General features: G+C 39.3%; 1 protein-coding gene across 2 annotated transcripts; it reads right to left on the bottom strand.

The window, feature by feature from the left end:
• Positions 1–3,288: 3,288 nt before the first annotated feature.
• Positions 3,289–26,690, bottom strand: ccdc18 (coiled-coil domain containing 18). 2 transcript variants are annotated; one of them, XM_053486934.1, is made up of 27 exons: positions 26,656–26,690; positions 26,119–26,331; positions 25,068–25,410; positions 24,118–24,227; positions 23,893–24,021; positions 23,691–23,787; positions 23,479–23,600; positions 23,104–23,395; positions 22,770–22,857; positions 22,235–22,452; positions 21,208–21,318; positions 20,602–20,733; positions 20,365–20,499; positions 20,210–20,287; positions 19,722–19,838; positions 18,724–18,891; positions 17,220–17,362; positions 16,419–16,582; positions 16,122–16,335; positions 13,985–14,084; positions 13,211–13,327; positions 13,051–13,119; positions 12,579–12,719; positions 10,055–10,192; positions 9,568–9,747; positions 4,258–4,743; positions 3,289–4,130 (listed from the first exon to the last, which is right to left on the bottom strand). In XM_053486934.1, exons 2-27 carry the CDS (start codon positions 26,217–26,219, stop codon positions 4,092–4,094), a joined length of 4,032 nt encoding a protein of 1,343 aa, XP_053342909.1. In that variant the 5' UTR covers positions 26,220–26,331; positions 26,656–26,690; the 3' UTR covers positions 3,289–4,091. The 2 variants fall into 2 exon arrangements, with proteins under 2 accessions (XP_053342909.1, XP_053342910.1); XM_053486935.1 differs by having other exon boundaries at positions 3,293–4,130; positions 4,276–4,743.
• Between the last annotated feature and the right edge of the window lie 1,143 nt (positions 26,691–27,833).

Genomic DNA, 27,833 nt, shown 5'->3' with positions numbered 1-27,833 from the left:
GCAGTATAAACAGTATGTCTATATTTCTAACGACAGAACGGTTCCAGTGTAATTTATAATAATAATTTTAAAAAAGAGCTTAAAATTTCTCTTGAGAAACAAACTTTTGTGAGACTGTAACTCTCAGTAATCAGGACGATCTTTACTCACATCCTCTTGTCATGTTAGAAAATAGGCAACAGTAACATAAAAGCAGAAGTCTGCTACATGAGACTCTCACAAACATGTATGTGACAATCATTCAGACCTCGAGATGAGGAAACTCCTCAGTTAGACACACTAAGATAATCAACTGGTGTTCATACAGTATGTGAGATAATAACAAGCGTATCAAAAAGAAGAAATTATGAAATACCGTGCTATATTCAACTGGTGCTCTGAGGATGACAAAACTGGTATTTCATGCACAAGATCTGTTACAGTAAAATAAAATAAAACTGGAATAAAAACACTTATTTTACTTATGATATGGTATAATGCTCTTCTGATGAGGTTTATGTTTTTGTAAACAATAGAGGTAGCTCAGTGGTTAAGGCATTGGCTTACAGTTCAGAAGGTCCCAGGTTCAAACCCCCGCACCACCAGGTTGCCACTGTTGGGCCCTTGAGCGAGGCCCTTAACTACTCAGATGTATAATGAGATTAAAATGTAAGTGGCTCTGGATAAGGGCATCTGCCAAATGTCATACATACATACTGTATATTAGGGCTTGGATGTTTGGCAGACACTGTTATCCAGAGCCACTTAGATTTTCATCTCATTATTCTCGAGATAAAAAGTCATTTTAAATCCACTCTACAAAGATGCAAAGATGTTCAACTTTAACAAATACCTTACATTAACTGTTTAGGATTTTGTTCCAAAGTCCCTCCATTTGCACAGGCTCAAAAGTAATGGGACAAGCTGCTTTGGGGGACGCGTGTTAGTTTCATGTGAGATGAAAAATGGTCAGAGTAGGTAGATTCCGAGGGCCAAATTTGCATTTGTTTGTTTCATTTAAACAAATCAAATACGAAAATGCAGCTTGTTTTCAGTTTTATCTTCAGTAAATGAAAAGTAGCTCAGGGTGTGACTTGGCTGTTTAAGAACATTCCAGTTCTTTGCCTTGCATTGCTTTCACTCTTATATTTGTAATTGCGTTAACCTGTCCAGTTACTTTTGAGCCTATAAAAATGTAATAACAAAAAAAAGAAGGCTGTAATTCCTGCACGGTTAATGCAATATTTTTTTCAAACGTTTAATTTAAAGCTAAATGTCTCCACTTTATTTCAGTTGCTTTGTGGTGCTGTGCAAACACACACACAAAATAAAGTGTTTTAAATACTTATGACCTGACCGTGCCATGCTGGATGCTGATGTCATAGTGTCTCATAATCCCAGTGCACAGATGTTATAATGCATTACAGCACATGGCATGATGAATACTTATAAGCACTTATAAACAGACATCAATAATATTAACAACATAAAGATTAAAGCTGAGCATTTGAGAATGGAGCTTGGATGCTATAATGCATTATGACATGTAGTGTAAAGAGTATATTAGAACATAGTTTTTTTATAGTGTAATGTTTTATGAATGTATTATGATGCATTACATCATCTGACTTTATGACCTTATGATCGTGCATAAGGACGCGTGTACATACACTAACATTCTGAATACTTTGAGCATTTATGAAAACTTATGAAAGCTTATAAACAGACATTAATAATATAAACATGATAAAGGCCAAAACTGAGAATTGACAGTTTATTATAATTGAATAGTAAAAAACTTTATATTAAATTCTATGCTAGATCATGTTATAATGCAGAACAACACTAGTGCATGGTTTCTAGTGTATGTAAAGATATACCAGCAAATTGTTTAATGAGCATTTATACCGGCCAGATGTTTTTTTTAAATAATACATTATAACATACAGTAACTCTGCCCTTATGAACATTTTTCATTATAAAGTGGGAAATGTCTTAATAATGCATCATAATTCATGGTTTAAAACCTACACCTGATGGCGTCCCTATAAGCATATTATAATGCATTTTGTATCCTGACATAAGATTTTCTAACCCGTTATGACTCACTCTATAGGCCAGAGACTTATAGCGCACCATGTATGTTAATTACATAACACTTTACAGCATAAATCATTAATTGGTTTAAAAATAGAAGGATTTGGGATTTGAACGCCTTTCAGTGGATTAAAGATGCAAACAAAATAAAGGACAAACACACCAGACACACCTAGTGTTTAACAATGCAGAACATTCAACCAGGACCCATATACACACACACACACACACATCAAATACCCGAGTAATTAAAGTACACTCTCAGATTGCAGGAAGTCGAATGCAGGGCATACTGTATACCTGCAGGAGATTTTCTAACCCACATGATGGAGATAATATTCCAGACGTTAATATTATCTGGGTCTGTATTCTGATTTAAGACAAAGTAATCGTGGCCTACACATGAAGCTTTTTTTCTTTTTCTTTTTGGATTAAAGATGAACCCTGATCACTCCGCCCTGGTAAACACTGCAAAAACACCTGAAGCAGAAATACCAGCCTTGCCAGCAGGGTGTGAACTAGCTCAAACTGAAGCTACATCACTCCAGGTCGACATCAAGTCAGCAGTTATGATGTTAGTTGTTCTCACCGACAATGTTTTCTAACACATTTAATTGTCTCTACCTCCCAAAATATAAATAACTAGCAGTGTAATTCAAACCAATCACACCCTGACCAGGGCAACACTCAGGATTAGGGGCAATTTAAGGGGCGATGCTTCAATTTAAAAAGCAAAAGATGAAGCAGGACATAAAGCAAGGAAATGTGTAAAAGTATGTGATTGCTCAACCGCAGGAGAGGATGATGTAAAGCTAGCAAAGTGAGTAATGTAACCTTTCGCGTTCATGTCAACTTGATACACATTTTTAAAAAAAAGGTCAAATCATTGATTTTTAAAATTCAATCAAGAGCAAATAAACCACGTCAGCATGATGAATTAACTGAAGTTTGATGTGGAATACGATAAGATATTTTAATATTTTTTCTTTTTTCTTCTATTTTTAATATTTTTTATATTGTTGAGTACTTTAGATCTTAATCCAGAGAGTTTATATCACAAATAACTAAGATATCCTTCAGGACACGAGTTCAACTTCAACATCTGATCATGGGTGATAAAAACAAACACTTATTTTAATCAGGTTCTTGGAATATAACGATAATCATCAGTGGAGATTAAGGGCGAAGACATTTCTGTGTGCACTAATCTGTAATTTGATCTGTACAGCAAGAACACATCCATAAACTCCACTAAAACTGGTGCGGAAGAAAAGAAAAAGGATGTTTCGAGGCACATAGATGACCTTTGAAAGCTTTAAACAGAACGTCTGAGCGCTGTGTTCTGATGTAAAAATTCCATGTTTGTGTTTGCGCCACTGAAAGGGGCGACTATTTGAGTTTCTGTTCTTTTGTTTGCCACCTCTTACCGGCAGCGCTGATCCTCGAGCTTGTTACTGCATGAAACCGTTCCTGATGTTTAGAAGATGAAATTGTATGTTGGTTAAAAACGCGAATCAGTAAAGCTAGAGTTCACGCTAGCTCTTCAGTGTGACTTATTCAAGTACTTCTGTTCCATGTTTAAAACATTTCTCCTCATGCTAACGCAGGTCAACTCGAGTTTAAAGACAGAGCAAAGTAAACTTTATCTGGACGAAACTGAAATCATAAAGAACGAATGAGGGAAGTTTCCTGATGCCTTGCATTCCTGCACTCTTTTCCTAAATTGAACAGTGAATGAAAAAGTAAAACACCAAAAACAAACATGTAAATCCTAAAATAGATTAATTTAATGAAGACATATATAAAGACCTTAATAGAAAATACAAAAAAAAAAGCACCAAAACACAGACATACATTATTATATATTTTTTTTAAAACTGAACTTCAAGTGATCAGGATTGTTTTCAATACAAAGTTGAACAAGAGGAAACCAAATCATCAAATGGACGGGGAATAAAACCAGACTTCTGCAGAAATGTCCTGAACTCTGGAAAGATCCACGTCTTTGTTCCCTGTTATGAGACGTTCCCTTTAAAGTCGTCTTCGCCTTGGTCCTTTTAAAAGGAAAGGAAAAGTTTTAAACTTCCTAAGAAACCACTAATACCCGAGTGTCTGATTCTAAAGAACCTTGAAATCATCTGGATTTAGAAGAGATAAGTAAAGCATCAGGTTCTAGCTTGCCTTTGAGTGCGTACTTGCCTGGCTTTGTCCACGAGAGTGCTGCTCCTGCAGGGCCAGAGTCTGATTAACGAACTTCAGCATGCCTGACAGGGAGTCCATTTCTGATTCCTCAGGTTCCTCTGCATCCAGCATGTAGGTGAGTGGGTTGAAGGTCATGTCTGAACTGGAGGAGAGCTCACCGTGGTTCAGGCCCTGCCAGCCGCTGCACGAGGAACTCGGAGGCTTCAGTGCCGCAGTCACGCTGGCCTTGAGACTCTCAGAGAGCTCAAGAGACGCGTCTGAGGAGTCTTCCCTGCTAAAAGTGGAGAAGATGCTGGAGCGAGCGAGAGGGTCGTTGAGGGAAAGGTGATAATTAGGCAGCGTGTCTTTGAGAGGAGGAGAAAGGGGAGGAAACGCGCTGGACTCCTGATGGAGCGTGGAGCTGCGGAGCTCGGAGGCTCTCTCGAGGCTGGAGATCTTCGCCTGGAGACGTGCGATCTCCGAGTCCTGGAACAGAGGGGCAGGGTTTCGTAGTTAGGTAACCTTCTGGACATATTACACACAAAAAAAAACATTAATCTGGTTTGAACAAACCAGATCTGTACTTTGAAGTTTTGCTTGTCAAAATACTAAAATGCCTAATGAGAAATTATTTATTATTTTACTTCAATTTGCTGCTTAAAAAAGGTACTGTATGAAATAGTTATAAACATTGTGTTTACCTAAAAACAAATAATAAACTTTAATTTAACTTAACATAAAAATACTGTGTAACCTGGTAACTGTTAGTCGCGTCTCATCTTTATTTTTTCTTGCTAATCTTCTGATCTACACTCCAGTCCTGTAGGTGGCAGCAATGCACCAACCACATATAATAATAATTGAATAAGCAATAATCTCTTAAAACAGGAGTATATCCAAAAGAGGGGAAGCGGTACATTTTTGAGAAAGTTTTTAAAAAATTTTTTACCAGTTCTAAGGTTAGCTAAATAATAAAAAAAAAGTGTGAATCAATTCAAAATTTAAACCCATCGATTTAATTAATCAAATTACTAATTAAATTGCACAGCGACTACACCAGTGAATAAACAGGAAACATGAATCTTGCCAAACTTGATTCAATTTAATTTTATTTGTACAGTGAATTTAATGATGGTCATTACAGAGTAAAAAAAATAAATAAATTATGGCACTCCTTAGCTACCGGTGATCCCGAGCCCTTTTCTACCAACCTTGACGACGGACCAAATAGCACGGTTAGATAATTGTACAAGGCTCATCTCTGCTACTTGGTCTTGAAAAGTTACTTTATCTAAAACCTGTTTGATCGAAAATAAAAAACCATCTGAAAAACTTGCAACACCAGATGCACAAATCTGGAATGAGGAACTGATCATTAATTAGCTCACAAAAAACGAGTTCCTCCCCAGTCGGGGAACCTGCTCAAGTCCCTCACTGCAACCGCCTGAAGACTTTCGATTAGTGGCCTGCTTTCAGATTAGCGGAGATATTTAAGGGGTTTAAACTGGTGTTCAACCAAAACCTGCAACTCTTAAACTCAGGGAGGGTTCATTAATTAAAGAGGTTTTAATTATGGGGTCGTTGCTTTAGATCAGTCGGGGTTTGGCATGAATGTTTGGCAAAAAATTAAAATTTTTATTTTCTAATTTATTTTAAACCGCACACACGCTGTACTGAAAAAGAACCTTCATTCAAATAAACATATGTTAGTGCTGCACCCATGTTAGCATCTTTGCTTTTAATAGATGGATCAAAGAAACGACAAAAACTGCATCAAGACATCAAGAAAAACAGCTCCAACAAGGTCGTCAAAAAAACAGCCTTTCAGTCAGAGTGCTCCTGTACTTTAAATCTATCATGTCTTGAATTTCTGAGCTTGGTCTCTGCAACAGGGTGAGGCTCTGGGTAATCCAGCGCCAAGTCCTTGTGGTAATGAGACGTTGCTCCTCCTGAATCGAGAGGTGCAAGTAGGTACAGTTCAGGAACCTTTCAAAGATGCCTCCTGTTCTGTATCAGAAACGCATACCAGTTGGAGCAGGAAGAGATGCCACGTATTGCCAAAGAAGTGCTGCAAGTTACAGGTACAGGCATGTGTAAAAGTTAGTGCCACCTCTTCAACAAAAATTATTTAACAAAAATGAAGCCCCCCCCACCATTTCAGTTGGGATAAGGTATGGCCCTTTAACTAGTCCATTCTTAAAGAAGAACTTAAAGAATCATTGTCCTGTAGTACGACCCAATTTCTAGAAGACCAGAGTACTACGAAGAATACTCTAGAATACAGAGGAGTTCATGGGTGACTCAAATGACTGCAAGTTGCCCAGGTCCTGTCATTGCAAAAACAAGTCCAGATCATCATGCCTCCACCACCATGCTTAACCGTGGGTAAGAGGTGTTCCTGCTAAAATGTGGTTTGTTCAGATCTAGTTGTCGTGGCAATCCATCCAAGCAAACGGCACTTGTTCGGTCTTCTTCTAATTGTGCTCAATGGACTTTAACATGCTCCGTGTGGCCAGTAGGGTCTGAGATGTAGCGCTTTCCACTTATGGATAATCTTTCTCACCGCATAAAGTTGAACTGAATGGTTTTATAACCCTTTTCAGATTAATGTGCAGCAACATTTGCTTCTCTATCCTCTTGGCATTGTGTGAACACACCTGTATGCTTTTGCAAACTGCCAAAACTGCTGCTTCCACAGAGGTCTGCACATGTGCTGAGGATCAGATAATCAAGGACTGGTGATCAGCAGCACCTGCTGCAACTTACCCTCTTAAATCCAGTGGAAGCAGTGATGGGAGTTACTCGCTATTGCCCACATGCTTTCGTTTTGGATTCATTTTTGTTAAATAAACAATTGTACAATAGTAAAATTTATACAGTATTATGTTGTTCGTCTGAGGTTGTATTTATCAGATGATCTTTATTATGTTTTAACACAAAAAAAATACAGAATTGAAAAAGATGGCACTAACTTTTACACATGACATACGTATACAAAGTAAACCTCATATCTTGGTAGAAGCCAAGAAATCACTCCCTTTAAATAATGCTTTATTTGTGTCTGTGAACTTAGTATTTAAAGCCTGTGAAGAAGGGATAAAAAAAAAAAAACGTCTTGAAAAGCTCTGCATCAATCTCATCACAACACTCACCCTCACTCCTTTCGCAGCCAAGAATCATGGGCATGGCCCGACCTGAAATCAGCGGGTAGAACAAGTTCTCAGGGTGTAACCTTTGAGACAGCTGGAACAACTAGCTTTAAATATCTGCAGGTGTACAAAGTGACAGTGAGAAGAAGAGACGTGTTGACGCCTCGTGACCACACCTGGTGATTACAGGTAAACTGAACGAGGAAACTCCCCTGCTTGGAGTGTCAATATTAGAAGGGGAGGAGGGGGGGTGTTGGTTAAGGCGAGGCAATCGTCTGAGTCTTAGGTTTGGCTTCACCTGACTCTGGATTAATTTGAAGGAAAAAAAAGAAAAAGCTTGAAACAGCTACTTTCACTTATTACAGTGTTGCAAGATTGTGTTCCTTTTAATTAGGAACGTGCGTTTGTCATTAATGCAATCTGTAAGAAAAAAAACACACCATGGCATGCCATAGAACTGATTAAATCCTGCAGCAAACTAAAACTTACCTCTTTAGCTTCACATCCCTTACATTAACACAGATGGCCTAAGATCTCATGTTATCATTAGAATAAAAACAAACTCATTTCTGACTCACTTCAAAACGAGCACAATTTCTAAAGTCGGTCCAGACAGTGAAACACAGCTCAGTCATTTTGGGTGTAGAATCAGAATCTACAAGTTTTAGCATATCAGTAATGATGAACTTTAACATATTGAGGATTAACCAATATATTGTTTGGCTTAAGAACCAGTTTGTGCCATCAGGGAAGAAGAAAACCTTCCCTTCCTTCACTTTCTTACCCTGACACGCCCATCACTCTGGATTAGGCTCAATCTGGACTCATCGTTTTTATGTTTCTTAGCAAATTTGAAGTGTTTTTAAACTAAGCGTTTAAGTGATTTCCAATTATAAGCAAATTTCTTTTGCAAAGTTGAAGGTTAAAAAAAATAAATAAGTCTAATAAACTTTAAATCTTCTTAATTTTTTTTTTTTTTTTGAGCGAGAGAAATGAGTCGGCCTCACCGGTTTCAATGAATCAGTCCGAGAACACGATGATAGAAAATGTCTGTCCTGTAAAGCTGTCCTGATGGTAAAGGGCCTAATCCTGGAAAATCCTCAACGAGTTCACAGTCCAATACAGCGAAAAACAGCTCAGAGACAAAATGCCGTCCGGGATTCAATTCTTTACATTGTATATAAGGCGTATAAGACTCACTTTTTCGGACTTAAGAACAAATCGGACTTAGAAACGTGCTCCTGGAATGAAACCCGTTTGGAAGTTAGGGACTACCTCTAACTTCGGCAGAAGATTATTATTCAAAGGGCACATTTTTACAGGCATTCACAGGTATTTTGTCTCCTTCTGATCTGTTTTCTAGAAGTTACAGCAAGAGTGCAGATACTTTTTGAGGAAAAACAAATTTCAGATAAAGTTTGGCAAAAGTGGATATATAGAATGAACTCGTCTTCAGTTTGCCTCAAACACACAGTAGTTAAACTAAAAATTGCCATCTGCCTTTACTGGTCTAATGTAAAACTGTCTAAAATCAGAGAGGACTTTAATCCCACATATGACCGATATTCTAGACAAAAATCTCGTCAAAAATATGCAAATACCACTGGAACCATCTCCAGTTAATGCACTCTTTGGTGCTGCCTCAAATGGTTCTCGAATGGATAACATCCAGGCCAGTATGATCTTGTTTGTTAGTTTTTTTTTCCCCATTGCTTTTTGTGATCTGTTTCATAATTGATATCTATTGTTCTTTATTCTACTGACTGACTGGATGCTTTCTTATGGGGTGGGGGAGGGGAATGGTTGAAAAGCCTTTGTTAAGATTTTATATAAAAAAAACCTTTTTAAGGGATAAACAAGGTCACTAAACATACAGTGTCCAATAATGCACATCACCTGAGCTGCAAGTGCGCCCTCGTGTGCTGTACAAGTTATTAGATACCCATGTTTCGGAGAAACATTATGCAAACCAAGCATTATCAGTTATTAAATAATCTGAATCAGTTTTGATTCTTAAGTTCAGTTATTCGATTACTAGATAAACATCTAGCATTTTAAAAGAAGAACATTGGCACATCACAAAGCTAGGCCAAATTTTGTGTGACTCCACCCCCTGACTGACAATAATGCTTGTTTGATACTGCACATTTCTCACCCTGACCTTAATGAGCAGCGCTTCGTTAGCGTGCTGCAAGTGCTGCTGTGTGGACAGGAGCTGCGTGTGGAGTTCGGCGGCATCGGCTCGAGCTTCCTCCAGCTGCTCCTGAGAACTCCGGAGGCTGCTGGAGATCTGATCGGAGACCTTCAGGAGCTGCCCGCGTGTCTGCTGAAGAGCTGTCACCTTTACGGGTTAAAGGAAACCTCATTAACTACTTATTAAACTGATAAGAGTGTGAAAGTGTTTAAATGTGTGGACTAAAAGTTCACGGGTTAACATGTAACCATTAATGAATAAAAAGTATGCTGGAGGATGTCATGAGGTTAGCAGTCCCGCCGTCACCAATTAGTTTCCTGCCTCAGAATGACATTTTCTTTGCTACAAAATACTGCACACTCATTTTAAGCCAAGCTGTTTTTTTATTTTGGTTTCCCCCCAGAGAACTAGGTTAGGTGCACTGCTGTAGCAATGTGTGCTTGCGTGTGTGTACCTCTCGGTTATGCTCTTCTCTCTGTTGCTCCAGTTCCTGCTGCAGTTCAGTGACCGTGGTCTGTAGCTGAGCCTCGCCCTGCACCCGCCGCTTCTCGACCGCACGGAGCTGCTCCTGGAGCTGCTGTATCTCAGACGCCTACACACAAACACGCAAGCACATATACTCACACACGAAGAGTTTGGACCACTGCACGCACAGCAAGAGAGTCGTTAATATTAATCTACTGTACAACCTGATCGAGATAAGCCTTAAACAGCGGAACGTGTAAAAAGAGACAACGAAAAATCAAAGTGAGACACTAAGCATTGAGAGTGGACAAAGTAAAGAGAGACAAAGTGAAAGTGTACCAGGGCATGAAGAGAAAGTGTGGAGAGTAAAAGAGAAAGTGTAAAGAAAGGCAAACAGAAAGTATAGAAAAGAAAAAGAGAAAGTGTAAAGGGTGAAAGAGAAAGTATGGCAAAAGACAAAGAGAAAGTGTAAAGAGAGAAAGAGAAAATGTAAAAAGAGGCAAAATATATAGAGAAAAAGTGAAAGTGTAAAGAATGACATTGAAAAAGCAAAGCTAAGACAGAAAGAGAAAGCGTAAAAGCAAGAGGCAAAGAGAAAGCGTAAAGCGAGTCGAAATAAAGACAAAAACAAGTTTAAAAAGAGATTTAGAACTGCAGTAAGGCAATGCCAGTGTGTCAAAAATTTACAAAGTGGCAAAGACAAGGTAAAGTGAGACAAAAAGAAAGCGTGAACCAAGGTAAAGACAAAACGTAAAGCGAGACCAAGAGAAAGTATACAACGAGAGGCAAAGACAAAGCGAAAACGAGGCACAAAGAGAAGGCTTAAAACAAGATGCAAAGAGAAAGCGTAAAGTGGAAAGAAGTGCAAAAGAGGCAAAGAGAACGCGTAAAACGAGACGCAAAGAGAACGCGTAAAACGAGAGGCAAAGAGAACGCGTAAAACGAGAGGCAAAGAGAAAGCATAAATCGAGAGGCAAAGGGAAAGCATAAAATGAGACAAAGTGTAACAAGACAATGCGTAAAAAAGCGAGAAGCAAAGAGAAAGCGTAAGGCAAGAAGTAAAAAGAAATGATAAAACGAAACAGAAAAAGCGTAAAGAGACACAAAGATAAATCAAAAAGTGAGACAAAGCGTAGAATGACACAATGTGATAGCATAAAAATGAGATGCAAAGAGAAAGTGTAAAATGAGATCTAATGACAAAGCGGAAAGCAAGAAAGACAAAGAGCAAAGCAAGAGGCAAAGAGAAAGCATAAAACGAGACAAAGCGAAAAAAAGCGAAAGGCAAAGAGAAAGCGTGAAAAGCTGAATGAAATCATAAAACAAGACACAAAGAGAAGGCCTAAAAAAGAGAGAGGCAAAGAGAAAGCGTGAAAAAGTGAGAGGCAAAGAGAAAGCGTGAAAAAGTGAGAGGCAAAGAGAAAGCGTAAAAAAGCGAAAGGCAAAGAGAAAGCGTGAAAAGCTAAATGAAATCATAAAACAAGACACAAAGAGAAGGCCTAAAAAAGAGAGAGGCAAAGAGAAAGCGTGAAAAAGTGAGAGGCAAATAGAAAGCGTAAAAAAGCGAAAGGCAAAGAGAAAGCGTAAAAAAGCGAAAGGCAAAGAGAAAGCATGAAAAAGTGAGAGACAAAGAGAAAGCATGAAGGGAGCAGCAAAGAAAAAGAGTAAAGTGAGAAAGTTTAAAGCGAGACAAAGAACAATCATAAAAAGCAAAGGAAAAGCATAAAATGAGAAAGCAAAATAGCGAGAGGCAAAGACAAAGTGTAAAAAAAACAAGACAAAGCGAAAAAAGCGAGACGTGAAGACAAAACATAAAGCCAGAAAAAACTAAAGTGTATTAAGGCAAAGCCAGTGGGTCAACAAATAAAGAGAGGCAAAGAAAAGATGTACAGAGAGAGAAGATGAGAGAGTGCGAGAGCTGTAAAGCCACAGAGAAAGCGTGCAAAAACAACAGATGCTGCATTTACACCACGTAAAAAACTTTCGCAGAACCTCTTAAAACAGTTTTGACTGGTGGAGGAACCAACGGTGATCAGAAACTACAGTTCCAGGAACACTTTTAGGTCCTTCTTTGAAGGTTTGTGAAGGGCACCGAGAGCTTTACACACGGGGTGGGGGGAGGGTAGGATGAGAGAGAGCTGTGGGCCTCATTACATGTCAGTCAGCTTTAATGTTTGTGGTTTATCACACTCACACACAGTTAGTCATTAAACACGACGCCGGCCAAAGGTCTAGATCGAGGTGTGTGAAGGACACACCCATACCCGCACGTACAGAGTTGTTATGGTGTAGGGGTAATATGATTAGACATGTTTATCATCAATTTGTATTATATTTTGAATCAAGTTGCATCAAGTTTTTTTTTTTTAAAACTACAGTATCATTATTAAACTGGTCAACACTGGGAAGGGGGTGTGGTCTCTGTATCCATTAGTCTTACAGAAGGGGGCGTGGTCTCTCACTCTCTTGACCACTTTCAGTATATAAACGTGTTATAGTTCCCACGTCTGTACCTTCTGTCTCTCCTGCTGTGTGACGTCTTCCAGCTGCCGACTCAGCGCGTCACAGCGAGTGTGTGCGTCCTGCAGATCCTGGGCGCTCCTCTGGAGCTGCTCGCGACACACACGCAGCTGCTGTCCGAGCTCCAATACACTCTGATACACACATACACACACAGGAGTTAGAGGTGTAATCTTTAACACAATTCAAGTAATAAAATGTGAAAGTTTTATGGCGTATACGATAACACCACTACAATGACTGCTAAATCTCACACTGACGGAAGTGTTAGTGTTTAAAAAAAAAAAAGATAACACGTATATTAATAAACCTCTTGTGGTTTAAAGCGTCACTACTATCTGAGCTGTTATAGAAAACTAATGTTCCACCCCTGCACACACGCAGCTCCACTGCCACTCTCCATCCTCTGATCCGACACGACAGCTGTGTGACGGGTTTTTTATTCCTCATGATGCTGGTCCTCACCTTTTCCACATCCTCTGTCCCATGGAGCTGCGATTTGACCACGTCCAGCCTCTCGGTCAGAAACGCCACCTAGAGGTGATGCAGAGAGTCAGAGACGATGCCGTTATCCTCAATTCACTCTGTTTTTCAACTTATTTAAAGTGTGTAACGAGCTCGAGACCTGTTTATCTCTCTCTCGAAGTTTTCTCTCGGTCTTCTCCAGGACGCCCTGCAGATGTTCCACCTTCCTGTCCATCTCCAGTTTATGCTCCTTGATGACCACATCCAGCTGTCCGAGCTACGGGTGAAACACACAGGAAAATGGTTTCACTGATTTTATTCAGACGTCAATATATACACACAGTAAATATGAAGGACTGAAATCAGATTTCTTTTAGTGGATGTTTTACCCTGGACACTGAGGAGAAAACGGTCAAACTTTAACTGTAATTTAGGAAATAAAGAAAGACTCACAGTGGTTTTATTGTGATATCTTCTCAGTTGAATAAATCAGTGTTTAAGCCTAATTATTTATATATTTTTTGTTGCTTTTGCACACTGTTTAAACATTCATGCCAGTTTTAATTCTCTCCTATGAAAGTTTGGGAATTTTAAAGCCCCCCCCTGGTAGAACTACGTTACTGCATTACCAATTAAATCTTAAATGTACTTAAATGCTGTCTTAATCTGAGAAATTCAATCACATGATTTAATTAAGCTTTTATGAGCCTGTGAATAATCGTGTGACAGTTTAAGATAAAATAATCACATCAGAAACGTATGTTAATATACAACCCAGAGGTCTGGCGTGAGGTCTGAGCACCAAATTCGGCCCTTACTTTATATTTTTGTCTTGAGTAGCTTTCTATTTAAAAAAAAAAAAAAGTTACTTATTGCAGCTTTAATGCGGAGGAAGAACGACTTCAGTAAAGTCAGTGTGTGCTGCATGTGTTACCAGCTCTGCTCTTTGCTGCAGCTCCCCCTGTCTCTCCTTCAGTGCAGTGTCCATGTCCAACACTTCATGATTCCTCTCCTCCAGCTCACGCTGGCTCTCTCTGTCAACACACACACACACACATTTGCTTGTGGCGCACCACATTTAATTTCAATTTATGCCAGCTACGGAACCATCAGACCTCTTAACACACACACACACACACACACACACACACACACACACACACACACACAAAACTCTCTATGATAGTTTACACTCTTTTCTCTTACTCCTTCTTCTGTACAGCTTTTGGGTCACATGAGATTAGATAAACAAGCAAAGATCTCATACTGGATAGAACTGGATAGAAGTGCGTGTTTAGCTCCATGAACACACAATGTGCAAAAGGCGTGGTGTTAAGCGCACAGTGTATGTGTGTGCAAGCAAAAAAAAATAGAAAAAATATACATTATTTTTTAAATAAGATTTATGGTAAATATCCTAAACCTGTTTAAAGTACTCATGAGTTCTGTGTGTATTTGGGTGATATCCTTATTTATGAGAACCCTAAGCGCTGCACAGATGGTTTCCTGACAGTTTCCTGAATTTATCTTTGTGACAAGACAACACATGGTGTAACGATATATCTATTCTCTCTCCCTTGCAGCCTTTAAAGTAAATAAATTTCATTTCTGACAGCATAGACCCGAAACTGTTCATACGCGGGCCAAAAGTAATAACAGCAGCAATAAAGGGGACGGTTTCCTAGAAAAAAGATGAGTAAGAATTATAATGAAGATTTGACTTTAGAGGGGGTGGGGGGACTCTGTAAAAGGTGTGAAAATATACTCATGAATTAAAACAAGTCCATGATGTAGAGTAAGGTCTCGAGTCACGTACCGTGTGTGTAAAGAGTGTGTGTAAACTGTCAGAAGGAGCAACGCTACAAAACACCCTCGTTCAGGTCTACTAAGGAAGTCTACTGTACTGTGGTGGTGATGAGATTACGAGGTTCAAAAGGGATGCTCCAGAAAGCTGAAGCTGGAATTTATCATCATTTATTTTCATCCGTATGGAGCATGTGTTTGAGACCACGACATGGCTGAGGTTTTTGGGTTTGGCTCAATTCAATACTTTAATGAGGAGTGGGTTCGGGTCAGTTTGGTGCTTTACAGCGTGCTTTACTTGCAGCAACGCTAATCGAGCGACACTAGCTCCCCCTTGTGGAGAATGTTCAGCTTGTTAAACACGTGTGAGTGGATAACAAGGACAAGAAGGGTCCATGATGTGTTCCACATGAAAAAACAATTCTAAAAACATTTTTATTCTTCTATATATATTAGGCAAATACAATTTGCACAATGTACAATTCTAGTTCCTTGTATTTCTGTCACTTTATCCATAAGGTATCTAGAGGTAATTTTTTAAATCTTCTAAAATCTTTAAAATCTACCTTGATTTTGATTACAATCTGCTAATTTATTTCAGGTACGCTGACCTGCGTTAGTCTTAAATATGTTCCATGAAGGTGTAATTGAATCATAAAAATAACTCTGAACCAATAAGGTTACAATATGCAAATACAGGTCTTGCAAACATATTTCCCTCATAAATGGGCGGGGCATGTTGTGTCAGGGACAGGTTTTGAGACCAAGGATGAAAGTATGTTTCATCAGTATGTTGGATCAATTTTTCCCTGAATAAGGTCCTTTTTTTTTTATTATTATTTACAGTAAATAGAGTGGTAACGTGCTTGCAGTAACGTAGTTGTACCAGAGGGGGCTCCAAAACGCACAAATGTTCACAGAACTGCATTAAAACTGGCTTGAGTTTAAAGAGAAAAAAACAGCATGGATTTTTAAACAGTTTTGGTATGTTTTCATGTATAAAATGACTTTATAAGGTCATTTATTATTCAGGAAAAAAAATCATTCAGAAATATTTGACTAAAAAATATTTACAATAAATAAAAATAAAACTTTACAATCAGACAATCAATCAATCTTAAAGGAGACGTGATGCGTGACCCAGTTCGAGCTGGAGTTCTAGAAGACCCTCCCTTCCTCCCCCTAACAAAAAACACACTGGTCGTGTTTGTGTTAACGAGGTTGCACCAGACGAGCCTGGAACCGGCGGCTGGAGGGCGGAGCCTCACCTGAGCTCTGCGGTGAGCTGGTGGATGGTGGCCTTCTGCTGGTCGGCGGTGAGCTGAGTCTTCTGCAGGACGTCCCTCAGCTCCTCCAGGTGGCCGAGCGTATCGGTCAGCTCGCCGCGCACCGTGTTTAACTGCTCCTCCAGCAGATGGGCGCGCTGCAGAGAGTTCCGCCTGTCCATCTCGCTCCGGTGGAGCTGCTCCTCCAGGTCGACCACTAAACACACACACACACATTCAAGACTCTACGGCTCTGTCTGACATCTTAGCGTCTACATTACTAACATTAAGGTAGCGTACCCTTTTCACTCTTCTTATCCAGCATGCCCTTGGTCTCCTGCAGCGTCTCCTCCATCTGACTGAGCTGCGTGGCTTGGGCGCTGCTGTCCCTCCTCAGCTGCAGGAGCTCCTTCTCCATGTCTGTGAGCTCCTCTCTGCATGCGTCCATCTCGGAGCGCAGCTTCCTGTCAGACGCACAGTTAACAAAATGAAACATGATTACAGAGTCAGCAGTCTAATATAATCCTTGTTCCCCTGCCTTTGGCTCGATCTTGGCTTTGGCTGCAAACTGCTGAAGAAACAAAAAGAAGCGCTCGATATTTATAGGGACGCCATGTGAGCGAGTCCTGACTCGGTCATAAGACTCTGGGACACACTGAGTACGGGACACACCGCCGGAGGCTGTACGGTGGCCTGAAAATTAAATATCAGCTACACAGAGATGTTCTTGAGGGGAACATCGTGGTGGTAAAATTTTTTTTTTTTTAAATCACAAGATGTTGGTGAGGAACATTTTGTTTTATGGAGCAATAAGGAACTTTTAATTTCCACACATCTAAACGCATGTGCGTTATTTTTAAGCAAATAAACAGCCGGCTTATACATGACACGTTTTTAAAAAAAGTAATAATTGCCCTTTTTCGGTATAAATTATTTTATAGTACAAAATTTCCAAACTAACTTAAAAAAAAAACATTTGTAATACTTTTGGCCCTACAGTGAATCATATACAAGTGACATGATCTTGTCTTCTGTTGTGTCATCCATCTGACGGAGCTCTCGTGAGACCTATAAATGAAACGACTCCCACGTGAGACTCACGTTATGGAAGCGGAGAGCTCAGCAGCCTGCTTCTCCTTCTTCTGCGCCTCCTGCCTGGCCTCCTCGATCTCCTCCTGCTTTCTCCTGAGCTGGTATAACGAGGTGGTGCGCTCCTTCTCCAGCTCCTGCTCCAGCTGAGAGACCTGCGGTGCGGAAATTAAGTGAAGTGAAATCTGGTGCGGAAAAACTTTGTTTCAGCTTTACGGCTGACTGAGACACTCGAAAATTGCTACTAAAAGTAGTCGCACTTCTCGAAAATTAACTCAAAACCTTCTAAGCAAATTCTAAAATCCAAATTTTAGTTTGAAATATCATACAATCATAACATGATCACTAATAGAGTCGCTGTATTGTAATTTAGTACAGTGAATATACTGAATGCTGCAGATTTCGAGGTGAGCGTTTACAAGAAATACCAAATGAACTGCCTGACCCAAAGGCATCACAACCTTGGAACAATCAGCATTTGATATCAGCGCATCACACAGTGACCTACTTTAGTGTTTTAAACCTACACAGTTAAATTTTCTCAAAAGTAAAAACATTTTTAATCCTTTACACTGCTGTTGTGTACTCAGTAAAAAAGAAAATCCCTTGAGGAACAACCTTCATCAAACTCGGTCACTAAATACCTGAAGTACAACAATGAACGCACTGAGAGATGTTTGTTAGTGTTCGTTTTCCTTAGGTAAGGAAATCTATGTTCTGTCTTAAAAGTATATTCTGACTTAATTTTGTTTAGTATAAATATTCTTCCAAAACTTTCAGTGAAGAGATATTCCCTTGGTGATCCGCCTTTTACCCAACCAGACCAGGGATCAGGGATGAAGCATGTAGATGTCAATCAATACATGAACAAGTGGATTCACAGTCCGATACAGTGGAAAACAGCTCTGTGTGGCATGTCTTTAATAAGCTCCCACAAACAACTTTAGATCTGTCTGAATAAGAATTTCCAAACCAAACTGATTTTGGTCATTTTGAGCATAATTTTTCACATTATCTTCACACTCGAGCTTGTTTTCACTGATTAAAATAACCTCCCAGGTGCAAACTTGAGACAGAGGCTAGACTTAAAGCAAACCCTTCATGACGTGCACGTGATCTCACAGCTTCGAGCTGTTTCCTAACCAAAACACTGCCTTCACTAAAGCCGTCTATGTTTTCACACTAATATAAACTATTATTAGCAGTATAGCTGTCAGGCACAGAAAAAGTATAATGGACACTTCATTTATTTAATTTATTTATTAGGGTCTCTGGTAAGTGCTTTGCTTTAGGAGCTGAGTGTACTCGTATGTACAAACACACAGTCGAATTCGCTTTGTTTTACACTCAGAGAGAGACAGGAGGTCAGGTTAGGGCAAGTGACAGAACTTAACAATGTACGGCTTGTTATCATGGCCCTGCTCTCGGTCATGTCAGGATCTGAAAGCCTTCTCTGTGCACATGATGGCTTTAGACAAAAAGAGAAGGATGCTCCGGTGTGAGTTGGGGTGTGTACCTGGCTCTGCAGGTGACTCTGGCTGTCCTCGAGCTGCGCAATGCGACCGGTGCTGTCCTGCAGCATGGTGTGTTGTCTCTGCATGGAGCGCTGCAGCTGCAGGTTCTCCTCAGTGGAGCTCTCGCACGCCAGCGCTCTGCTCCTCAGCGCCTCCTGAAGAACTGACAACTAACACACACATACCTGGTTAAACCCACACAGCATTACAAATATACAATAGGACCACAAACATACAGACAACACGAGGGGAGGTTCCTTTTATGGAAACTTTTGTATTATATAATAAGAGATCTATTACAGTACTGCGTATTCCAGAAGTTATTTTTATAAATGTTATATAATATTAAGTACAAAAACTTTACATATTTTCTTAACTTTGAATCCTTATCATGTACCGCATTATTCAATTTTTTTAAATATATTTACACACACTTACACACACACGCACACAAATAGTCCCCGACTTACGAACATTCATTCAAGTTACAAGTTTTTCTTAGATATAAACGGACCACGGTTCTATGCACATTCATACTGTAGATGCGAACAAGAAGCAGACGTAGCTCACGTGTATTGTATATTAAAAATAAATAATACACACTGCAGTGCACCAGATACCAATATTTAAAATTATACACAATATTTTCAGAATGAAGGTAAATGTATAAAATGGGATTCCCCTCGTGATTTAAACATGCAGTGACAACACTGTTACATTTGTGCGAGATTTAATTTCCTTAGGCGCGGTTATGGTTTTTAGCCACATGATGGCAGTGTGGGGAAAGGGGACAGATTTGGTCAAGTGGATTGGTATGCTTTACGTTGTATATTCATGTCAAAGGCGTGCAAGACTCACTTCGTCAGACTTAAAAACAAATCCGACTTACGAACGTGCCCCCGATACGGAACTTGTTTGTAAGTCGGGGACTACCCGTACACACACAAACATTTTGTATTGTTAGTTTATATTAGATATTTATTCCATAATAATATGTAACCTCTGAGTTCTTCAGCTCCAGCTGCTTATCGTAATGCTGCTTGACCTTCTCGACCTGCTGCAGGACATCGCTCAGCTCCTCTCTACAGCATGCCAGCTCAGACTCCATGAACTTCACCTGCACAGGAAAATATTTCATGTTTATTTCTGATCCCTGCATCTTTAGGCCTTGCTCTTTAACATAACATTATAAAATGTACAAGGGAGTGTCAGAAAATTAAGAGAATAGCACCAGTTGCACAGCTCCCAATGTACACAGGACAATGTCTTTTGGCACACTGACTTCTGAAGTGCTCCCTGTGACTGTGCTGCCATCTAGTGGCGTGTCTCGAAACTTTTTGATATCACCTCATACTAAACACTACAGTGTCTTGTTTTTAGTTATATTTAGTCACACGCGCACGTACACGCGCACGTACACGCGCACGTACACGCGCATGTACACGCGCACGTACACGCGCACGTACACGCGCACGTACACACACACACCTTGGAAGCAGACTCCAAGGCTTGCTTTTCAAAACAACGTGCTGCTTCTTCACTCCGCTTGTCCTTCTTCTCCATTTCCTGTAAACAAACCCCATGTTTACATTTTTACACTGCACATGATTAGCTGCGAATGCTGATCGTTTCAGGAAGCCGACCTGTGTAAGCTGATCCACAGACGCCTGCAGTAACCCGGCCTGAAGTTCTGTTTCCTGTTTCTCTGACTCGAGCTTAGACGCGGTGCGCTTTAACTCGGCTACTTCGGCCTGACTCTGAGCCAGAGACAACTGCAGCTGCACAAACACACACAAACATTCATCATCATTAGTAAAAGACACATATTACACACTTTTCTCACACACCTCTCACACACACACACTTAAAAACACACTTACCACCTCCATGCTGTCCTCCAGTTCTCTGCATCTGTGCGTTTCTGACATCCTGGAGGTCTCCAGAGCCTGCTGATACTCTCTCTGCTTCTTCTTTAGGAGAGACTGGTAGTGATGGATGCTGCTCTCCTTTTCCTACAGAGAACAAACCATATGATAAAAATCTATTACATAAATATATATACTGTATATATATATATATATATATATATATATATATATATATCTTTTTATGTATAGATATTTAATTTTTTCTATGATGCATATATTAAAATAAATATACATATGTTTAAATATAAATATGTTTACTGTATTATTACTTATAATGATAAATTTATTTTATACTTTAGAACTCCTTTATGTTATGGTTATGCGAGAGAAAACAAACTATTCGCAATAAACAATTACTCAAAAAAAAAAAGGTATAAGCATTACAAAAATAACATTTAATGTTAAAATGTATAATCTTGTGCTGCTTTTATTCCTCTTAATTCAACTTAAAATATCTTTGACACATTTTTTTTGCTTGACATAATAAGAAAATACATCCTGATAATATCACAAACTGAAAAAAAAGTGCGTATGAGTGTGTGTGTGTGTGTGTTTTACCATTATCTCCTGCTCCAGCTGGCTGGTTTTAACAGCAGCCTGTGAATACGCCGCACTTTTCTCCTGAAGCTGTTTCTCCACTACAACCAGACGCGAGCTCTTCTTCTTCAACTGCACAAAAGCAAAGAACACAAGAACACAAATAAGAACACAAGTTTGTTTCACACTTAACACACACACAACTTCATCTAATCGCATGTCATATTATTGTGATAAATCTGGTAAAAAAAAATCTGTATCCTTTTTCTGCTGATCTTCTGCTCCACACTCCAGTCCAGCAGGTGGGGGTATTCGACCAAGCGCCCACAAATGCAGAAAGAAGAAAACAATAATTTTGCTCTGGTATCTGGTATCTTAGCAGAAGATTCAAGCCGTATGTATTTTCTGCATAAGCTGTGGTCTATCTTTGAAGATTGTATTAACTCTAAACTATTTAATGCTCGTTACTTTACCATGATATTTTTTTTTGGATTAGGGTGTATTGCCATATCAGCTTCACAGGCCATTTCATGGCAGATACATATTAAACATTGAACCAATATAATATAAAGTTATAAATATAATGTTAGGAATTTAAAAGATTAAGAAGAACAAGATTTTATACAATGTTCTTTAGATGCACTTTTGCTAGAAATTGTAGCAGTTTTTCTGGTTTCGTCTTGCGAAATAAGTTCTTTAAAGTTTGTTCTGGTAAAAATCATTTTCTCATGGAATTAATCCTAGGGCAAATTAAAAGTATATACTTTACTATGAAATGTGTGAACCGATTTTGTATCGAAAAGCCTAACCATCAATTCAATAAATAGAATCCAAAAGCACTAATTACACAGCTCTATTCTAAAAACAAGAGTTACGGAGATCTGCTGTCCCTTGTAGACTCCTTACTTACAGTACATAATAAATAGACGTCTCCTTACAGATAAACTTCATCCTATTAATAATTATGCATTGTTCTGTTTTTTTTTTTTTATCATAAATAATTGAAGGTACAGTTAATAAAGGGGAACCGTGTGTCTGCTTTCTGCACCTCTCGCTCCAGCGTCGTGGCCTGAGCAGCTCTATCCAGCATTTGGTTGTGAAGCTGTTGGAAGTGTGAAGCTCTCTGAGTGATGGAGGTCTGCAGGGACGAGATCTCCTCCTGCGCTCGGCTCAGTCTCTCCTGCAGGCTCTGTGCGGCGCTTGCCTGCCTGGCCTTCTCCCTCTCCACGCTCTGCAGCGCTGCTAGAAGCTTCCGATAGCGCTCGTCTAGCGCGTTTGTGCAACAGGAACACCGGTTAGATTTTAATGCTCTCTCAGCGGTGTAAATGCACGTTATTAGACAAGGTCGATAATTTCACACTTCACATTTTTCTTTAAGGTTTAGTTCTTTTGGCTTTTTTTATTCACCCAGGAAACATGTAAAGTAACAAAAACACTTGCATGACACCAAGCTTTAGTGTTTAATTCAGCATTTAGCACTTTTATTAAAAGGTAAGAGACAGAAATACGTTTTTTTTAAGACTAAACATCAGTCTATTTCCCAAAATAATATATATGATCTATTACACTGTGTTATCACTCACCTGACTTGTGCTGGAAATTTTCTGTGACTGCAGTCAAAGTCAGTGGGGGTAACAGACAGGGGTTCACACACAGAGCTCCGTGTTGATTCTGAAAAAAAACAACACCAATAAGTCTTTAAACACAAACTCACTCACATTACACTTTTCTGTAATGATGTGTGGATTCCTTTACATACAGAGATAACATCACTGACTAAAGGGTTATAATGTTGTATTCTGTGTGAAGGAGGCGGGGCTTTTGGGTCAGGCTGTGTAAGGAAGATGTGACTTGTGTGTCCGTGTGCGTGACACAGCGTTCATGACCTGTACAATCATGAACACTTCTCACACAGACCTCTCTGAGATGCAGGAGGTCCAGAACGTTCTCCAGACTGCCAAGCTCTGCCCTGGCCTGCTCCAGATCCCTGTGGGTCTGACTGAGCCTCTGTTCCTGACAGGCGGTGAGGAGACGCAGGTCCTCCCTGTCCCTCCTGAGTCCCTCCAGCTCCACCAGCTGCACCTCCTTCTGCTCCAGCTCCCTCTGCAGGCGACTCGCCTGCTCCAATGCCTGCTGGACTCGGCCCTGCAGCTCCTGACGCTCAGTGGAGAGAGCGTCGGCATGGACCCGCGCCTCCTTCAGGTCCTTACTGAGAAAGCGTGGAGCGTGAGTTAGAGCGAGGAATTTAAACAACAGTTTATATGCTTCAGATGGACGTTAGATGTCTCTGACCTCAGGCTGTGACTCGTCTTCTCCTTCTCTCTCTCCAGCTGTGTACACCTTTTCTCCAGCTCCTCTCGTTCTCGGTCGTACTCGATTAGACTCGCCTTCAGCCTGCCCTCGTTCTCCATCACCTGCGTCCCAGTGAGATCAGAGTAGAGATCAATATCGAGACTGATATTATCCCCTAAAAAATTTTTTTAATCCCGCAGTATGCGCGCTACCTTCTTTAATTTTTCAGCCACGTCTTCTCTGTGGTCTTTGAAAGCCACGGTAAGTCTCTCAGCGTTTTGCAGAGCCTGGTTCCTCTGCTGCTCCATCCTTAAATAATAATAATTAAAAAAAAACAAAAAAAAAAACATACAGGTTACCTTAGATGAGCATAAAGTAATGGCACCCGGACACGGTCATAAGTGCATCCCCTACCGCTTCCACTGCCGTGTTTTCTCGCACAGCTCGGACTTCACCGTGTTCAGTTCTTCCTTGAGCTTCGCCACCACTCTGGTGCACTGCAGTGCCGTCTGTTCACTCGCCGCGCGCTTTAGGTCCGCGTCCCTACAAAACACAGTCACAGACACAAACTACGTCCAGTTTATTCTAGACTTTTAGCTGCTTAAAGCAGATTTATCTAGGAAAGAACAGTAACGTTACCGTAACGCTGTGGCTTGAGCTTCCAGCTGTGCCTCCAAGTCCAGGATTCGATCTTTCATGATGGACGCGTTGGACGTCTTCGCTCCTATGGTGGAACCTAGAAGACGCATCTGTGGGGATAAAACGATGAATATTTTATCTTCGTGCAAAACGACAGTGTATTATAACGGCGCTCCGATCGAAATTGGATGATAATATTTACAGATCGGTTGTCGTTCAACTGGCCAATTTACCCAAATCCATACTATTGTGATGACACAAAATACATATGTCAACCTGCTGTCACCAGTCTGGAAATGTTACCAAGTCTTCCTTTAAAAAAAAGGTCTAGTTTGCAATATGGAAAGTTAAGAACAACACAGCGTGAATAATTTGAGTATGAGGAGTTATTTGCAGCTAAATCCATTACGTCAAGATTTCCCTCAATTAAGCCACAAAAGCACTTAAATGGTTATTTTTATAGTTATAAATAGTAAATAACAAACAATACAACACAATAAATAGAACAACTTAAACACATACACACACACACACCTGTGATCAGCAATCGATATAAGTGGATTCTGATTTCTGATTTTTTTTTAGGATCTAAAACAGGGTGGATCTTAAAAAAGGGTGTGTTTTTTTAAACATCTAATAAATGGTGTTTCAACACCCTTTCGAATTCAAATAAGATGTGGAAAAATAAGTTTGGAGAGATTCATTCTCTTCATTCTTATCTATGTAAAATGCTTGTACAGGTTTTCTGTACAGCAGAAATTAATTATCCTGAAAGAGAGAAATTTGCTCTTTTTTTTTCGTTTACATCTTTATTTAACCATCTAACCAAATTATTTCTACTAGCACTTAAAATTTAAATTCTAACTTCCCGTTTAATCTGATCACACCTCTGGAGACACCTCAGGGGAGTTTAACTAGAGTCAGTGTGTGTGTGTATGCGTGTGTGCTACCTTAGACCTGGAGCTGGCGATCTCGAGCTGTGCAGCCTCCAGGTCGCTCATCAGCTGCCTGTTCTCCAGCACCAGAGACGAGTTCTCCTCCCTCACCGAGCCGAGCGTCCTCCTGAGCTGAGCCGCCTCGTCCTCCATGTCCGCTCTACTGGGGTTAGAGCCGCGAGCTCTCGCGCAGGCTTTCCTCTCCACTGGTTTCGGGGTGCTGGACCCAGGATACGACGATGGTCTCACAGAACCGGGATCGGGACGATCGTCGAATGTGCTGTGACCTGGGAGTCCGTCTGATCCATTGATGTTCGTCTGTTCGAGGCTGCTGACGAAGGTGTCATGTTCCGACTGGCTGAGATTGAAGAAAAATCAACTGTTAATGTCATGCGCTAATCCGTCATCGCAAGTCAGCTCATATCATGTAGCTGCACTGCATTCTGGGCCTCTGAGGTTATCTTATTCCTTAAAAGGCTTCTATAATGCCAAAATCATTTTTATGTCATGTTTAAACAAAAAAGGAGGAAAAATCCATGTTTAATATTTTTAAATTGACTTAAACAAGCCAATTAGATTTCCTAATGTGACCTCATAAGAATAGCTCCTCCCCTGGGGTTGGTACTCAGTTCTGCTTATCTATCTAGGGGCGTGGCTCTGTACATGCTCATTTACATAGACACAGAAACGGTGCATTTGGAGAAGGAGCGTAATTAAGTAAGCTTAAGGTATGAAAAAAATTATTATCTGACCTTTGATACGTTTCAGCGTGGTTAGCTTTGGTCTAGGAGACGGATATGGTTCTTTACATAAAGAGATTCTTGTGAATTAGTAAATCTGACTCTTTGATTGTTCTAAGCAATTGTAACTGGACTGGTAGTGTTAAGATGTTCAGGTTAGACTTGGACCAAATTCCTGAAATGTCAGCGGTAAGGCAAGAGCTCAGCTGATGAGAAGGTGAGAACTAAATCCTTTTTTCTTTTAAACCATCTTGTCTAATAAATAGCAGATGGACTCTTGTCAAAACGAACAATGAACATCTACTGTAGCTTCCATCTGTTCTTACCTTAACCGCTCTCCCAGAGCCTGCAGGTTCCTCTCGGTTCTCCTCAACTGAGTCCTCAACAACAGCACATCGTCAACCAGGTCTCGGTCTGAGTTACACATCAGGAACTCTCATAGCGGAGCAGAATAAACCGCCTCGCTCGCGTTCACATTACAACTGAATATCCGGATTATTTAATCCGGTTTCTGATCCTGCGCACCTTTTAATTTAATACTGCAACAATAACAACACACATTACAAATAAACATTACAGATTTTTCACTATAATTATTTTTTTTACAACAAATTGTACTATTGTAGGTTTTAAATAGAAAGATAAACACGTTTATATGAATTTTTATCACTTTAAACACACTTTGTAACTTAACTTTAAACAATCAACAGGTTGTCACTTGTTAGCTAGTTATCTAACCTCAAGTTCCGTTGCTACTTTTTTTCTAATAATTTCCTGCAGTAAAAACTACTTCCATAAACACTTCATGTTACATCTTTATACTAAATATAAAATAACCAGAATAAGAATATTAAAGCTGTTACCATTAACGTCGCCATGTTGCTTCCTTTCACGGCAGAAGAATACAAACAAAACGCCTCCCACTATCGCGGCCTCTGATTGGATGATGGAAAAATGCTGAACGCTGATTCGTCCGTACAGTCGCGCGAACGTTGGCGGGTCGATTATAAAAGTCGCCACGGCGACGTGAATGACAGATGAGTTGGCCAATCACAGGCGAGGCTGCGCTGGCGGGGATTCTGGATGCTAGCCAATCAGGACAGACAAGGCGGTACTGAAAAATGTGCATATATGGTTTCGAGTAGGATAATTAATCAGATTTAAATAACTATTGTTGATTAGATATATGCCTGTAAGGTAAACTTATATATGGTATAAGTATATATATATTGTGTGTGTGTGTGTGTGTATATATATATATATATATATATATATATAAATGAAGTATGTTAACTAAGGAGTTTTGCACCTGAATCTTGTATGTTATGCTTGTTATTCATAAATAAATGGGAAAAAATATTTAACTAGCTTTAACTAATAGGTAAAATCTTAACAAGTACAATTATAAGTAGCAAAAAAAAAAAAAAAAAAACACACACATTTGAAAATAATACATAAAATTAACCACATTTATGGGTTAATGGGCACATGGGTCTTATTTTTATTACAGTGTTTTAATGAATAAATTAATATTAATTATTTTTTATCATTAATAAAATTATTTATATTTTATATGTGTTATGAATTAAAATTCATCTTTATTTTTAATAAATGTAAGATTTTTTTATTTATAATAGATTAATATATTTACAATAAAATATATTTAATATGAATATAAATTTATTATTAACTAAATATATATTTATTTTATATTTTATTAGTATTTTTTAAAAGACACGTTAGATTTAAAAGCATTAATTATAGGCAATATTAAATGTATGACAAAATATATAATATGAATGCATATTATATATATCACATACAGCTTATTAATTTTACAGTAATTAAATATTTAACTAAATCAAATTTTAATAAAAAATTTTTACAATGTTAAAAAACTTATTACAATCAGTTAAAAAATTAATTAATACACTAAATATTTTAAAAAATTCTTAATTTTTTTAAACTCATTTTATGAGGACACACTTGGTAGTTCATGTTATATTGACTCGGAGCAACTACAAACACATTTTAATTTGAT

The sequence above is a fragment of the Clarias gariepinus genome, chromosome 25 (genome assembly GCF_024256425.1).
Source record: "Clarias gariepinus isolate MV-2021 ecotype Netherlands chromosome 25, CGAR_prim_01v2, whole genome shotgun sequence".
NCBI lineage: Eukaryota > Metazoa > Chordata > Actinopteri > Siluriformes > Clariidae > Clarias > Clarias gariepinus.
Note: the sequence above shows the minus strand (reverse complement) of the source record. Positions and strands in the feature narration are given on the sequence as shown.

Excerpts from the sequence above, each read along its gene's own strand:
- ccdc18 (XM_053486934.1), bottom strand. The coding sequence starts at position 26,219 with ATGTGTAACTCAGACCGAGACCTGGTTGACGATGTGCTGTTGTTGAGG. Across the intron at positions 22,858-23,103 it reads ACCTCCTGCATCTCAGAGAG|AATCAACACGGAGCTCTGTG; the intron begins GTCTGTGTGAGA and ends GTTTTTTTTCAG. Across the intron at positions 12,720-13,050 it reads GGACAGAGGATGTGGAAAAG|AGTGTATTGGAGCTCGGACA; the intron begins GTGAGGACCAGC and ends TGTGTGTATCAG.